This window comes from Carassius auratus, chromosome 38, assembly GCF_003368295.1.
Source record: "Carassius auratus strain Wakin chromosome 38, ASM336829v1, whole genome shotgun sequence".
NCBI classification, from domain to species: Eukaryota; Metazoa; Chordata; class Actinopteri; order Cypriniformes; family Cyprinidae; genus Carassius; species Carassius auratus.
In genome coordinates this window covers 22,913,770-22,930,104 of record NC_039280.1, presented here as the reverse complement: position 1 = coordinate 22,930,104, position 16,335 = coordinate 22,913,770, and the positions used below count along the sequence as shown (strand labels likewise).

The following is a 16,335-nucleotide window of genomic DNA, read 5'->3' as shown; positions in this document are numbered from 1 at the left end:
TCCCTGATATGGCTGAATCAACAATAACTGTGGTTACTGAAACCACACCTTCTTTCCTTGCATGAACATCTGTGTGGCATTACGCAAAATATTCCCACATAGTGACATAGACATGTGGGGGCGTGTTTGAATGAGCTGTTTTAAAGGGGGGTGGTAGAGTCTTAACTTTAGTCTTTGCAACTTTACAGATCTTCTTCATGCACCAAGAGCTTGTAACATTCCAAAGAAAAAGTAAAAATTATAATATGACCCCTTTAATATGTGTGTGTTTTTATGCATAGTGTGGTTTGAGAGACTTGTATGACAATATATTCAAGTGTTAATACCAGTTTCGCTACGTGTTAATGCTGCTTTATACAATATGGTTAATACAAGTGTGCCAATTGCTTTTGTTAGAAATGTTTCCAGTAACCGGATACATGTTCGAACAGTTTCAGAATTTCTCAGTACTTAACCTGTCTTGTTTCTCTTTCTTATTACTCAGTTCCTCCTACATTTATAATGCAGATGCAGCCAAGAGTATCTGACAGAACGACTATGTAAGACTTGGCCTGAAAGAAACAAGGTGTGGCAGTTTACAGTAGTAAAGCAGTTTTGTATTCCTTCCTTGGAAGAAAATTATTGATAAGATTTAGATCTCATTTGTCATTTTCCACTAAAATAGGGTGTAAAAAAGTTAAGGTTTTTCTTTTTTTAAAACAAATTGTCATCAGGGTTCTTAATATTGCATGAGTGGTTTATTTATAGCATTCTAATGTTGCATTTCATATATATATATATATATGAGAGAGAGAGAGAGAAAGAGAGAGAGAGAGTGCGGCACAAGGTGTCTTCAATATCGAACCTTTTCGCAATATTCTAATTTTCTGAGATATTGAATTTGGGATTTTCCTTAGTTGTCGGTTATAATCATCAAAATTAAAAACAAATTAAACAATTTTAAATATATCAGTCTGTGTGTAATGAATGAATATGCTTTACAAGTTTCACTTTTTTTGAATGGAATTAGTGAAATTAACTTGATGGTATTCTAATTATATGACCAGCACTGGTATATATATATATATAGCCTACCTACACTCTAAAAAGATGGTTCTTCAAAGGTTCTTTACATATTGTATCCTGAAGAAACCTTTTAATACTGAAATTATTCTTTGAGTCAGAGTGTAGGGTTCTTTACTGCCGTCTTTTTATTTTTTAAATCTGTAACTGTCAAAGCACTTCATTATTGAGTTTCTGGAGTTCAGTAAACCATCTACAGACTGTCAACACACTCTCAACAGGTAATTTATTTAAATCTTAAATTGAAATACAAATTTAACTTTAAAATTGTATCTGGTTTTCAAATAAACATGTTCTTTTCTCCTCTTCTTTGGTCACATGTAAGTTACTTCTCCACTAAGTAACAGAGACAATGAATAACAGTTTATGCCTTTTTTATGGCTCATTAGGCCAACAGATTTTCTGGAGTTCAGCTACCCAACTACACAGACTGTCAACACTCTCAAAAGGTAAATTATTTGTTTCTCAAAATGCCTATAACTTTTAATTTGCTAGTGGTTTCTCATAAATCATGTATTTTTCTCTTTTCAGTTTAAGGGAACATGTAAGTGGGACCAGCCCTGTTCAGTCAAGGATATTTCTCTCTACTTTCTCAATGAAATCATAGTAAGTTTCTGTTTGCCTCATTCCAGATTTGAAAATATCTCAATCAAGGCATAACACAACAAAATGACAAAGTTACTATAGTGATTGTTTATTAACTCTATTGTGAGCATGTACAGTCTTCTGTTGAAGTTAATTTGGTTAAATTAATTTAAACCGCAGTTTCACTGTTACTAGTCTATCTCACGGTATCAGTTTTTTGCTCTTGACACCCACAATGTCCTGAATATATAGCAGGTAGTAAAGAGTATGAAAAATAGCACCTAATTTAATGTGATTCCGATTAGTAAGAAGAAAACATTTTGGTACATGATGCAGAATTCTGCGCACGCAAAACAAAAACCAGGATAATTAATATAATGATTCTGCTACCAACCAAGGAAACAGCACCACATTTTAACTGTGTCAAATTTGACCTACATGGCAATGAACTTTCCATGGAAAAACAAACATTTTTAACAGAATGATGCCTTTTCTTGTTTTTTTTTTTTCAGCATGACACCAGGCCACAATTTACTGAGTCTGGCTGCAAAGCAAACCTCATCACCTACAGTAGCATCAGTGCCTGACCTCACTGGAAGCAAATTAGGTAATGTGTGGAAAATCTTCCAGAGGTATGAAACCTGTCCTAGCAGCAATGGCAGGATCAATTCCCTTTGTTTTGAAATGAATGAGATCTTCTAGCACATCTGGGTGTGGAGTTCAGGTGTCCAAATGAAGTCATTTTGATATAGCGTTCCAGATGGTATCAGTTACAGAGAAAACTACTTAATTCAGTTTCAGTTAAGATGAAGAAAAGGATGGGGGATGAAACTGTTTGGGGTGGGCAAATAATTGGTAATAGTTATGAAGAAGTTTTTATATCATTTTACAAAGCAAAATTATATTTGCAATGCAAGCAAAACTTGGTAAGTGTTCAGGTGGAGCTAGAGGTAGAAGACTGCTTTAAATATTTAGGGCAAAGCTCAGAAATAACTTCTGTATTGAACTGCATTATTAAATAATTCAAACACACACCCGACATATAAACAATCATTAATGCTACCATTTTATTACAATGTTTTGATGACAAGTTAATTATGATGTCAACCTTCGTTTTACCTGTTTCTTTTGGCTCAGTCAGGCATGTTGGCTTCTTGATTTTATACGCAAGTATTGTTTAAATGAAAATAATAGCTTTTCATCACAAATCTTTTGATAAAGGGCATTGTATGTATGTGTGTGTGTGAATAGCTTGAGGGGGTTTGTAACCAATCCAGTACAAAACCTGTCACATATAGTATGACAAACCCTTTCTCTTACCCTAAGGAAAATGTCTCAAAGTTAATGGATTTGAATCATTACATAAAATTATTTAAACTCTTAAGTTAAGAAATGTAATGCTACTTCATTTCGTTTTAATGCTGAGTGTATTTTTGCTGTTTCACTGATACAAGTTTGTTTTTTCTGAAGGATGTGACTAACTACCAAGGAGTAGACAAAAAGGTAAATTGACACTGTACAGCAGGTATTTAATATTTATTTACAATAGGATATTAACATTTCATCTTGGAAATACCATACTCAGATCATGCATTCAATATCAGAACAGTTTCAAATATACCTTTTACTTGCCTCAAAAAGCTTACTTAAAAAAAATGTTTTGCTGAGTACAACTGTTCATATTGCATCATTTTTATCATGTTAGTAGAAGAAGCAGAAGATTGGAAAATAAAACTGAAATATTATTTATAGTACAGTGAAATACATCATCGGATTGGACAGACTGAAACAGATTTTCTTTTTGTGTCTTTGAAATTCAGTCTACGTTTACAATTGTATGACTACAGTTTTAGATATGGCATATCTTGTTAGATTACAGAGACCTTGATCTTGTAAACATCTACTTTCAGGTCTGAGATCAATGTAAAATCAGTAGGCCTACATCATTGCACCAACACACAAGGCTGTATTGCAAATTATATACAAAAAAATGTGTTTACTGAAATACTGTGACTTACACACACTGTGACTTACACACAGTATTTCTAGTACAACACTAAAATGCTTAAGATTTAGTGTTCAAATTGACCAGTAAGGGTAAAAATTAGTAGACCATTATGATGTCTTCTATAGTCCATTAGCGTTTTTAAGTCTAATAAACCAAATTAATGTAACAATTAATAATCAAAGCTGAAAATGGAGCATAAATAAAGGTAGTGGAACATGTCTGTTGGTTGAAAGATCATACTGTGATTCTTTTCAAAAGGAGCAATTCATTCCATATGCGCCAAACACACGGGTGGAGTTCAAGTGTCAGTGAAAGATAGGGAGCTATTTAGTGATTGAAAACAAAGTAAATTAACATATCAAATGGGCACTTTAATTAAAAAAGTTTGTTTTGGAATATTCAAGGTATCATCTTTCTGTGGTAGACAAAGAAAGAGACACCTGCTAAAAAATCAGACCCATCATTTATGATATTAAGAGGCTTTCATTTGATAACTACACAAGTGCATGAAAAAAAAATGTTTGAATTGACATTATTGCCCAGGCTAGATAACATTGAAAGAGAGAAGGGAGTGCATCAAATAAAATAGGCTACTTTTATGAAACAATAAACAATGAAAATCCTACATCATTCTGTTCTATATAATCTGCAATGATACATAAGTATTGTCTTTAGGCTTTAAGTCTAATAAGTGTGCACAATACATTTACAAGAAAATGTATGCAGACATCACACAAGGTTAAGGCGCAAGTGAGGTCCCCTTTGAATCAGATGAAGTACCAGAGGCAAATTATGGTTGGGACGTGAGCCACTTTTTCCTTTTAAAGAGGTTTCAGTGTAATCTTTAGAGTGATTTCTGGCAAAGTCTGCAAGGATCTTCATTTTTTAAACGTCTGTAGGATTGGTGAATCCATTTCACTTTATCTAAGACTGCATAGTTCAAAGTTTATTTTCCAGTTTACAATAATGAAAAGAGAATGGATTTCTAAAGAACTGTGTCTGTGGCAGTGCTGCCAAGACATGTAATGTTTTGTTTATTGACATGCTCCCAATCAAAAGAGTCCAAATGTCCAATGGACTTTATTCCGCTCTGCAGATAACAATCACCCCCCCCCCCCCACTACCCTTTTTTTTTTTAACCATGCTGACTTAAATTGTTAAAATACAACCAAGGGATCTTTACATGAACACACAAAAATATATAACAAATAACTTATACATCTCATTTGGAGCATTACCATATCCTTTTCAAGAAATCTAAACATTCTTAAAACTTCAATATTATTAATGTGCCAGTTTACAACGTAATACAAAAAGAGAGGCTATAAGTATTTAACACTGCTTATAAATGAAAAGACTGAAAAAAAAAAAAGATTCTGATGAATGTTGCGCAGAAAAAAACTGTTTATGATATCATTTTATACTGTCATGACAAAATGTAAATGAAAGTGAGAGATAAAAACATCTGTATATTTAAAGCCAGTCTTTTATAGCATTATTATTCCCATCATTAAAAAAGCCTATTAGCAATATCATGCAGAGCAGGATAAATGTCCTTTGTGTGTACATAAATTAAGCAACTAAAGAGGGTTGAGTTTGTGATGATGTGAATATTCTCTTTTCATCATAGCAACAGTTCCTGCCTGATGCTAAAGCTAAAAGGGCTTGCTTTAGTTCATCCATCTGAAGTCCACCATGTGCCCCTGAATCATAACGACGACCATAGCTAGTGGGGCTGTAAGATGAGGAAAAACCCATGGAGAAACCTGAGCCTGTAGCATCAAAACTTCCCCTTCTAGAGCCTGATCTTGAACCAGTTCTGGATCCAGACCTAGACCCTGAAGTTGATCCAGAGCCACTGATGCTATATGGGCTATAAAGGCCTTTACTTGACTGAGAGGATGCCTCGAGCAACCTCAGGCCAGATCCTTCCTCGATCATGCTTCTGTCCATGGCATCCTTGTATGAGATCTTGAGTTTTGTTTTGGGGCAGGTGAGGTATTTTGAATATCCACTGACATCTCTCAGTTTCTGTGCAGTGCGTGCATCCAGATTGCCCTTCTTCACAGCATCATCTAATGAAACTCTTCCTGAAACATCCGGTTCAATTAAACCACCTGTTAGGTACTGGACTTCAAGGAACCGTTGGCCAGCTTCGTAGTAAAGCCAACCCTTCTTTAAGGCTTGAGCGGCAGACATTTTGGTTTTGGTTCTTGGATCATCAAATCCCTGAAAAGCTTTCTGAGCTAGGTTGATACGTTCAACCATGATCTTGTCCATCAGCCCTTTGTTCACTGCATCAGCAACAGAGAATTTCTCTCCAGTGTTTGGGTCAATAATTCCCCCTGTGCATGCTTGTGCTTCTAGTAGTCTTTGACCAGTGATGTTGTCAACTAGATTCCGATGCATAGCCTCCGTAACTGACACCTTTTCCAAAGTATCTGTATCTAAGATTCCAGCCACTGGTCCAGTTTCCTCGGCTGGATCAGTCCAGGTTGTAGCCGGCGTCTTTATGGATGGAATTGGACTCATGGGATAGGATGAGCTGGATCCAAAGGAAGATGATCGAGATCTGAAGCCACTCATATTACCAGAGAGCATGTCTGCAAATTCAGTGATGGAAAGGGTACCAGCACGGTACTGGTCTAAAGCAGACTGGTCTATGAGGCCCTTGGAGATTGCATCATCAATGTCATACTGCCGCCCAGACCTTCTGTCAGTGATTATAGACTTAGCAACACCATCTGATGATGAGGTGGTAATTTCTTCCCATTCACACTCCTGCTCTGCAAGCTCAGTGTATGTTTGTTGGTCAATGAGTCCTTTGCGGTATGCCTCATACACAGACATTTCTTTTCCTGTTTCTGGATCTACAATGACAACTCTACGTTTGCGTACTGAAGACTTAGAGGATGTCTTTCTTTCTCGTTTCTTTTCTTTTAGCAGTAAAAGAGAAAGTCCAGTTTCAGCGTCTGTTATGCAGCGCTCCATGAGCTGGAGATAGGTCAAATTCTCCTCTGTGTTTGGATCAAAGAACCCCTTTGTATCATCAGAGGGATCTGTGAGAATACTATTCATCTCCTCATCAAAGAGACCCCGTTTGTAAGCAATTTCAACAGGCAGGCGATGGCTCTCTTCAGGATCAATGATTCCACCGGTGGCTATCTGAGCCTCAAGCAGACGGATACCATGGTCTTTTAGAATAAGATCTTTCTTCATAGCCTGGAAGAGGGAGATCACCTTGCCAGAGTATGGATCTTTGTAGCCAGTCACAGCTCGTTCAGCAGAGAGAAGCTTATCTTTAAATTCAGGTCCCACAACTCCCATTTTTACAGCTTCTTGGACATTTATTTTGAGATTTTTGATTGGATCAATCACATATCCAGTAGCTGCCTGAGCCTCCAGAAGTTCAAAGGCAGTGCCTGGTCTGATCATGTTCTTTTTCATGGCTTGGTAGACTGAAAGTCGATCTTTGGTAGCCTCTACATATACACCTGCTATAGAACTGATGCCTTCAAGATATTTTTTCAAGTCTTTACTAAGGTCCTCTACAGAAATGGTACCCTCCATGAGTGCTGTGTAGGTTTTCTGATCAATAATTTGAGAGCGCAACAACTCATCTGGGGTGATCTGCTTTCTAAGGCCTTTAAATAGAAGTCTCTTGTCTGCCAGAGACAACAATCGTAAGCCACTCTCTTTGTCAACTTTGCATCTTTTAAGAAGTAGTGCATAGGACAGCTTTTCATCAGTCATAGGATCAGCAAACTGTTTGACATCTCCACTTGGATCAGATATCCTGTCAATGGTTTCTTTGTTTATATAACCACGCTGCATGGCAACATCGATTGGGAGGCGGAAATAGTACTCTGGATCCATGAGGCCACCTGTTGCTACCTGGGCCTCCAAAAGCTTCAAGGCATAATCCTCAGGCACAAGGTCCTTTTTCATGGCTTGGAATAACGAAATGATTTTACCGCTATAGGGATCCTTGTAACCTGTGACTGCTCTTTCAGCAGACAAGAGTTTGTCATGGATCTCTGGGCCAACAAGACCCTTCCGGACGGCCTCATCAACTGTCAACAATTCATCTTTCACAGGGTCAGTGATGAATCCTGTTGCTGCTTGTGCCTCCAAGAGATTTATGCCAATGTCAGGTTTTATGAGACCTCTTTTCATTGCTTGGTAGATGCTAACCTTAGCATAGTTGTCTGAGAGTATTCCAGCAATGCTGCCTGTTCCAAAAAGATACTGCTTCACACTTGGCATCTCCATAACCTCCCGGATCGTTTTCTTGTCTTGTTTGAGTAGGTTGTAAGTTTCGAGGTCTATAATGCGAGCTCTGTAAAGTTCATCAATAGTAACCCGCCGTCTGATGACATCACACAACATACTCTGCTCAGTCCTGATGATCTCTCTTTGTTCAATAATTTCAATTATAATAATGACCATTCTTTCTTTTGTGATTTTGCCTGAGCGGTACTGTTCAAGAAGACTTTGTTTTTCTTCTTCTGGAAGCAAATCTGATTTCATGACTTCCCATAATGTCACTTGTTTCCCTGCTAAACTCTCATGTGGTATGTCAATTTGAGTGCTATTTAAGTCCTCTTGTGCTTGCTCCTCAGTGTAAACATATGATTTCTCAGCTTTCTCTGGAGTCTGGGCTTTAGAAAGTGGCAACAAGAGAATTCCAAATTCCGGATCAGTCATGCACCTCTCTTTCAATTGTTTGTATGTGACATTCTCATCTTTGTTAGGGTCAGTGAAACCTTTGATGTCATCTGTGGGTTCTTTAAAAGATTTGACTAATTGCTTGCTGAAGTAGCCACGTTGAATGGCTATATCACTGGGAAGTCGATGGCTATTTACTGGATCAATTATTCCTCCAGTAGCCTCCTGAGCCTCTAGAAGAGGTATGGCATGTTCTCTTAGAACAAGCTGTTTTTGCATTGCTTGAAGAAGAGAAATCTTATTACCAGTGTATGGATTTTTGTAACCAGTAACAGCTTTCTCTGCAGATAGCAGTTTTTCATGAAGCTCTGGACCGACAATGCCAGCCTTAACGGCATCATCCACTGTAAATTTCTCATTCCTGATGGGATCAACTATGTAGCCAGTAGCTGCTTGGGCTTCTAGCAGGGACAATCCTGTGTTTGGTGTCAGTAGTTTTTGTTTCATGGCTAGGTAAATGCTGAGTTTTTCCTTGTTTTTCTCCAAAACTACACCAGCAATACAATCAGAACCTTGCAGGTAGCGTTTGATGGAGTCACTAAATTCTGCAGGTTTATTTTTGCCTTGTTGGATTTTTTCATAGGTATCTTTGTCAATGATTTTAGATTCAAGCAAGGCACTGGCTGGTACAGGACCTCTGAAACCTTCAAAATTGTGCTGTCCCTTCTTTTCTTTTTCATCCACTGTAGCGATCACAATCTTTATCAGTTTTTCAACAGTGATTTTTCCTGATCTATACTGCCGAATAAATTCAATCCTTTGTTCTTCGGTGAAATATTCAGAATTGATAATCTCCCAAATGGTGATTTTTCTTCCCTTAAAAAGTCCACTGTGTAACTCAACTGTAGCATGGCTTAAGGTCTCTTTAGTTTGTGTGTCAGAAACTGTTTCAATTTCCTTTGACTTGATTGCCTTTTCTGATAGTGGCAGCAATGGGAAACCAGTCTGCTTATCAGTGATGCATCTTTTGAGCAGTTCAGCATAAGTGACATTTTCTTGTGTGTTAGGGTCAACAAATACTGTATTGGAGTCTGATGTGCTGCTTAAGTTTTGGTTCATCTCCTCATTTAGGTAACCACGTTTATATGCAATTTCTGGAGTGATGCGATAACTTTTCTCAGGGTCAATAATTCCTCCAGTTGCAAGTTGAGCTTCCAGCAGACGGACACCTTGGTTTTTCTTAATGAGATCTTTTTGCATTGCCTCAAATAGGGATACAGTTTTTCCAGTATATGGATCTTTGTAACCACAAACAGCTCTTTCTGCAGACAACAATTTCTCATGCAACTCTGGGCCAACAACACCACTTTTGACTGCTTCATCAACTGTGAGCTTTTGGTTTTTCACTGGATCAATTATGAAGCCTGTTCCAGCTTGGGCCTCCAGAAGGTATAGTGCAGGCTCTGTACCAAGTAAGTCCTTCTTCATAGCTTCGTAGAAAGACATCTTTTCAGAAGTTGACTCAATCTGCACTCCAGCAATACTGTGTCCCCCTTTTAGGGCTTTCTTGACAGGTTCAAGCTCAGATACCTCTTTAAGTGTAGCTTTTCCATTTTGCAATTTGTTGAATAAATCTTTATTAATAACTTTTGCATCTAGAAGTTCTGACGCTGGCACTGATGATCTCAAACCATCAAATGCAGGTTCCTTCTTGTTCTCCTTATCCTCTACAACAGTTATTACAATTCTAATTATTTTTTCAACTGTAATTTTGCCTGTCTTGTACTGACGGATAAGATCCTTTCTCTGATCTTCAGTGAAGTACTCAGAGTTTATGACCTCCCAGATTGTGACAGTTTTTCCTTTGAATCTTCCAAATGGAACTGTTAAGTTAGCCTTACTAAATACATCTTTAGTTTCCTCATCTGTAAAAGTTCTTTCAATTTGGGCTGCTTGTTCTGTGATTGGTAGTAATGGAATGCCTGTCTCAGGATCTGGTTTGCATCGATCCAGCAACTCACCGTAAGTGAGGCTATCCTGAGTGTTGGGGTCAGTGAATGCTTTTTTGTCAGCAGGAGGGCTGGAAAGAATTTTGCTTAGGTCTTGATCGAGTTGACCTTGTGTGCATGCCATTTGGACAGGTACACGGTGGCTATTAACAGGATCAATTATCCCACCTGTTGCATATTGAGAATCAAGAAGTTTAGCCGCCTGGTCCTCTGCGATTAAACCTTTTTTCATTGCTTCAAATAGTGATATTGTATCTCCAGTGAATGGATCTTTGAATCCTGTGGCAGCCCGTTCGGCAGACAACAACTTGGTGTGCAACTCAGGTCCAATCAATGTATCCTTCACAGCTTCGCTGACAGAGAGTCTTCTGTTCTTAATGGGGTCAATTATGTAACCAGATGCAGCTTGGGCTTCGAGAAGCATCACAGCTGTGCTTTGTGAAATCTTCTTGTCCTTCAAAGCTTGATAGATACTCATTTTCTGGTTGGGTTCAACTATTACACCACCAATGCTGTCTTTACCTTTTAGGCACATCTTTACCTTGTCATTCTTAGAAAGCTCTTGCACAGTTGTTTTGCCTTTCTTGAGCTTGTCAAATTCTTTTTTGCTAAGCACCCCGATCTCATGAAGTCTGCTTGCAGGCACCCTCTCTCTAATTCCATCAAATGCCAGGGGTACATCTTTTTTCACACCATCCACTTCTCTAGAGCCATTTAGGACCTTCTTTGTTGTTTCTACCATGGTCATTTGAACTAACTCTTCTTCAAGGACCTCGTCTGTTTGAATTTCAATTTCCTTGGTGTGGGATGGCTTATGTGAACTCTGAAGTTGCTGGAGTTTTTCTCGCAAGTTCTTGTTTTCATCTGCCAAAAGTTTATCTTGTTCAATTCTTTTCTTTTCAAGTTCTTGCATTTCTTTTTGCTTTGCGTGCATCTCTTCCTCAGCATCCTTTTGCTTTTTGATAGCAGCATCCATTGCAGCCTGCAGTTTCTTTTTCTCATTCTCCATTTGCTGCTTCTGACGCTCCTGTTCATCTTTGAGTGCTTCAGCCTTCTTCACTTCATCTTCAAATAACTTCTCCAACTTCTTTTTTTCTGCCTCAATAGCTTTCTCCTTCTTCAGCAGTGTCTCTTTTTCTGATAAGAAAGTTTGCTGGAGGATAGTCTTTTCTTGCTGTAACTGTTCTTGTTGTACATTGGCCATCTGTGATAAAAATGTATAAAACAATAATTATTTCAATGCATGACAGAGAAATCACCATACAAGGAAAAATATAACTGCACGAATCAAATCCAAAATTATATAACGTATAAATGATTTTATATTTTGAGATGCGGTTATATTTTTTCTTATATAATTACACCATACCTTGCACCTGTCATTGCACCTATTAATTAATCTCTCTTGTATGCTGTGGTGTCATATGTATATAGGTTGATGTTTTCATGTGATTTTCCACTTGAAAGACAATTAAGTAAACACACATCTTAAAGATATGGTTTACCTAAACATTAAAAATTAGTCATCATTTACTCACACTCCCATGTCACAAACTTACTTGCTTCTCGAGAACACAACATATCTTGAAGAATGTTTCAGTTGTTTTTGTCCGTAAAGTCAATGGGTTGTAAAATAACTTTGGACCCACTGACTCTTACTGTATAGAAAAAAATACTGATACATTCTTTTAAATTTCTTTGTTTGAGTTCCACAGTAGAAAGTCATACAGGTTTGGAATGTGAGAAAAATATGAAATATTATTTTTGGCGGGGGTACTTTACCTTTGGGATAATTGTCTTTTCAATTGAAATCACTGTAACCACAGTACCCTATATAAATAACTTCACTGCATACTACAGTAGAGATTAATCAAAAGGTACACTATTATCTAACGTAATAGCTGAACTAGTTAGTTAATTTATTAATAAATAAATTATGAATTTTAGGAAAATTACAACACATTATAGTGTCCAAGTTACAGACATTAGATATTAATAAAAAATATATATATACCAATACCTTGCAAATATGGGCTGTACAACATAACTGTACACTACTGCATTTATACTATTCAGTAATTATTTATAGTGTACCATGGACACTGCAATATAAAAAGTGATCAGAACAACTTTGTTCATGACAATTGCAGGCTGTGTTATTACGGTGACTGGCAACATGCAATTTCCATGAACCAAGGTTCAGAAGTTGTATGAAATCTGTTAATTGTTAATTAAGGGGTTTACGGATAAGATGTAAAACACTAGGCCACAGTACTACAACATATAACACAATACCTCTTTTGACTGTTTTTGTAAGTCAGCTGCCTCTTTTTTCAGTTTTTCCTTTTCTTTCTCAAGCTCTGCAATTGCTTTATGCAGATCATCAGCGTCTTTTTTGCTTTGCAGCCTTTGTACTTCCAGTTTCTCAACAACAGTATGTTTTTCTGAAGTCTGTTTTTCTGTCTCTAGTAGGCGGGTTTTGATTTCATCTGCTTGTTTCTTGAATTTTTTGGCTTCGTCTTCTGCTTTTGACTGAGCATCACTTAGCTGTGCCACCTTGATCTTCAGTTTTTCAGCCTCTGCGGTTATCTCTAATTGCCGCTTGCGTTCAGCCTCTAGGGATTTCTGGAAACCTTCAGTCTCCTGCTCCAGACGCTGCTGCATCTCCTTTTTGGCCTCCATTAGCTTTTGAGCCTCTACCTGTGCTTGCTCTTTCTGTTTCTGGAGTTTTTCAGCTTCAGCCTTTAGTTTTTTTGCCTCTTGAATGGCTTGCTTTTTCTCTTCCAGCATCCTATCGGCCAGTTCGCTCTGTTTGGCAAGATCAGACTCTGCAATTTGTCGTAATCTTGCAGCTTCTTGAGCCTCAATGTTGAGCCGTGCTGCCTCCTCTGCCAATTTTTTCATGTTCTCAGCCTCTTCCTCAAGAAGTTTCTTTGTGTTGTCTTTATCTTTCTTCATAAGCTCTTGGTTTTCTTTTTCAATTTTAAGTTTCAGTTTTAGTAAGTCCTCCATCTGGATCTTGACTTTAGAGAGCTCATCCTCTACTTGAGCTTTCTGCTTCATAGCATCACTGACCTCTTGTTTAAGTCGCTTAAGTTCATCATCAAGGATTGATTTCTGTTTGTCTGTCTCATCAAGTTGCACTTTAACCTTCACTAACTCCTCCTCAACCGTAGACTTCTGCTTCAGGGTCTTTTCTGCAAGTTTTTTGTACTTGGCCATTTCAGCATCAGCCTCTTGTTTTTGTTTTAAAGCAGCAGCTTCTGCCTCAGCCCGTCTGGAAGCTTCTGCCTCAGCTTCCTTCCTCAGTTTTTCAGCATCTCCCTGGGCTTTTGCCTGTTTGGCAGCTTCAGCTTCAGCTGCCTGCTTTTGACGTTCTGCTTCCTCTGCTTTCTTCTGCAACAAAGCAGCCTCTGTTTCAGCCTTGTCTTTAGCCTTTTCTGCATCTTGTGCCAGTTTCTTTGCTTTTTCAAACTCTTCCTTGAGTTTATCCTGAGCCATGCTGTCCTTATTTTGCTTTAGAAGAACATCTTGGGCTTTCTGCTCAGCAGCCGAACACTTTTGTGCAGCCTCTTTCACTAAAATGACCTGTTTCTCAGCTTCTTTCTCTGCAAGCTCCTTCTGCTTTTTGGCCTCTTCTGCTATTTTTATAAGACGCTCAACCTCCTCTTGAGCAGCTTTGTGTTGCCGTGCTGCCTCTTCTTCTGCAGCTTGGATTTCTTTTACCTTGGCCTCTGCCTCTTTCCTTTTTTTCTCCTCTTCTGAAGCAAGTTTTCTGAATTTCTCTGCCTCTTCCTCTGCCTTCGCTTTGCTCTTTTGCGTCTCCTCTGCAATGCCCTTCAGCTTGTTAAGCTCAAGTTCAAGGTCCCGTTTGCCAGTTGAAGCTTTTTCGAAATTGAGTTTGAGAATGTGGATCTCCTCCTCCACCACTTTCCTCTGCTTCAAGGTTTCTTCTACGATTTTCTTTTGCCTGTCAAGCTCAGTGTCTGAAGACTTCTTTAGGTGATCAATCTTTTCTTCGATCTCTTGCTTATGGTGTGCCGCTTGATCTTCAAGAGCTTTCCTCTGGTAGGCCTCGTCTTCGGCTTGTCTCTTTAGACGGTCATTTTCAGCCTCCTTCTCTTTCAAAGCAATCTCAGCTTCAGTTTTTAGACGGGTGGCTTCGTTGATAGCTGCTAACTTTTCTTTGAGTATCATGTCAGCCTCTGCTCTCTGGCGGGCAGCTTCTTCTTCTGCCATCTGCCTTTGTTTCTTTGCTTCTTCTGCAACTGACCTCAGTTTAGTGGCTTCCTCAGCCAGCTGCCTCATCTTGGCGGCCTCGGATTCAAGTAGTTGTTTGCTCTTTTCAGTGGTTGACATAGACTCTTGCTCAGCTTTGGATTTAATTTGCAATAGAACTTCCATCTCTTTCCTAACTTTGACCAGTTCCTCCTCCAGCTCTTTCTTCTGTTTAACAGCAGCATTAACATCATTTTTGAGACGCTGGAGCTCATCATCCAAGACAGTCCTCTGTTGGTCAGCATGCTCGAAATCTGCTCTTAACCGAATAAGTTCTTGCTCTGCTGCAAGCTTCTGTTTAGCTGTTTCTTCAGCCATCTTCCTTTGATTTTCCAGTTCATTTTCTGCAATCTCTTTCTGTTTAAGGGCAGCCTCCTCAGCTTTAGCTCTCTTCTTTGCCTCGCGTTTGGCCTCCTCCTTCTGTTTCTCCGCCTCCTCCTGAGCTGTAGTTTTCTTATTGGCTTCTTCCTCTGCGTGAAGCCGGAGCCGGAGAGCTTCATTAGCCTTCTGTCTCCATGTCTCTAGCTCCTTCTCTGCCTGCTCTCTCGCCTTATTTGCTTCAGCTTGCTGCTTTTTGAGATGTTCTGCCTCTTCCTGCAGCTGAATGACCATTACCTGCTCATTTTTGAGTGACTCTTCCAGTTTTGCAGTTATTGACAATTGTTTACTCTCAAGCTGAGTGGCCGCCGTCTTCTTGGCCACTTCCTCAACCACTTGGATTTGTCGCTGCTTTTCCAGCTCTGCTTGCTTCAGGTGCCTCTCAGCTTCCTCAGCTTGGAGCTTGAGCTTCTCGAGATCCTCGAGGGCCTTCTTCTTCTCTGTGGCAGCCTCCTTTTCTGCCTCTGATTTCAGTTTAAGCTCCTCTTCTGCCTTGCGTTTCTTCTGAGTCTCTTCAGCAACTTGTTTCCGAAGCTTCTCTGCCTCATCCTGCGCTGCCTTTCGAAGCTTTTCAGCTTCTACTGCTTTGTCCCTGAGTTGCTGAAGCTCTGTTTCAGCAGTGTATTTTTGTTTCATCGTTGTCTCCAGCTGAATTCGGATTATATGGATTTCTTCTTCGATTCTGGTGCGGCTTTGCAGGGCCTCCTCTACCTGTTGATTCTTAGACTTAATTTCCTGTTCTGAAATGCTTTTGAGCTCCTGTAGCTCTCGCTGGATATTGTGCTTCTGTTTCTCAGCATCGACAGCGACATCCTGTCGCTTGCTGACTTCGTCTTTCATTTTCATCTTCAGCTCATTTGCCTCTTGTTCTGCTTTAGTAATAGCTTTTGCATGAGATTCAGCTAACTGCCTTTGCTTTTCTAGCTCGGCCTGCATCTCGGCCAGCTTTTTCCTCTCTTCCTCCTTTAGTCTTTCGGCAGCTTTCTGTATTAGTGGAGGTAAATAGTAGGGGAAATGGAGACAAAGGTAAGCATTTAAGAGTTAGATATTACAGACGCATGTAAATACTTGTTGATGTAAGTACATGGACAAAGTTAGGGGCAGTTAGACTAAATAGTTATACTAAATAAAAATCAACTTCTGTAGTTGCAGAAGATTTATGAAGGATAATATAAAGTCACAATATATGGTATGCAAAATGAGACACAATCACTTGACAAAACAACACTACAAAATGGCATCATGCTAATGAGGATTTATTACTGGATATGGCTTTTTTATTTTAATATTTCACATCAGTGTAAAGGTTTACAGAAGTTGTTATGAACTCTTTAATAAAAGTTGCAT

General features: G+C 38.8%; 1 protein-coding gene across 22 annotated transcripts in view; it reads right to left on the bottom strand.

Annotated features, from left to right (window-relative positions):
- Positions 1-3,158: 3,158 nt before the first annotated feature.
- The window catches only part of LOC113057418 (plectin), a 90,552-nt gene continuing 77,375 nt past the window's right edge, over positions 3,159-16,335 (bottom strand). For 21 of the 22 annotated variants that reach the window (XM_026224798.1, XM_026224800.1, XM_026224801.1 and 18 more), the window contains 2 exons: positions 12,628-15,972; positions 3,159-11,536 (listed from right to left, as the gene is read on the bottom strand). In XM_026224798.1, coding sequence (XP_026080583.1) covers positions 5,228-11,536; positions 12,628-15,972 — 9,654 coding nt within the window. In that variant the 3' untranslated portion in view covers positions 3,159-5,227. The remainder of the gene's footprint in view (positions 11,537-12,627; positions 15,973-16,335) is intronic. The other variant, XM_026224817.1, reaches the window with a different exon arrangement.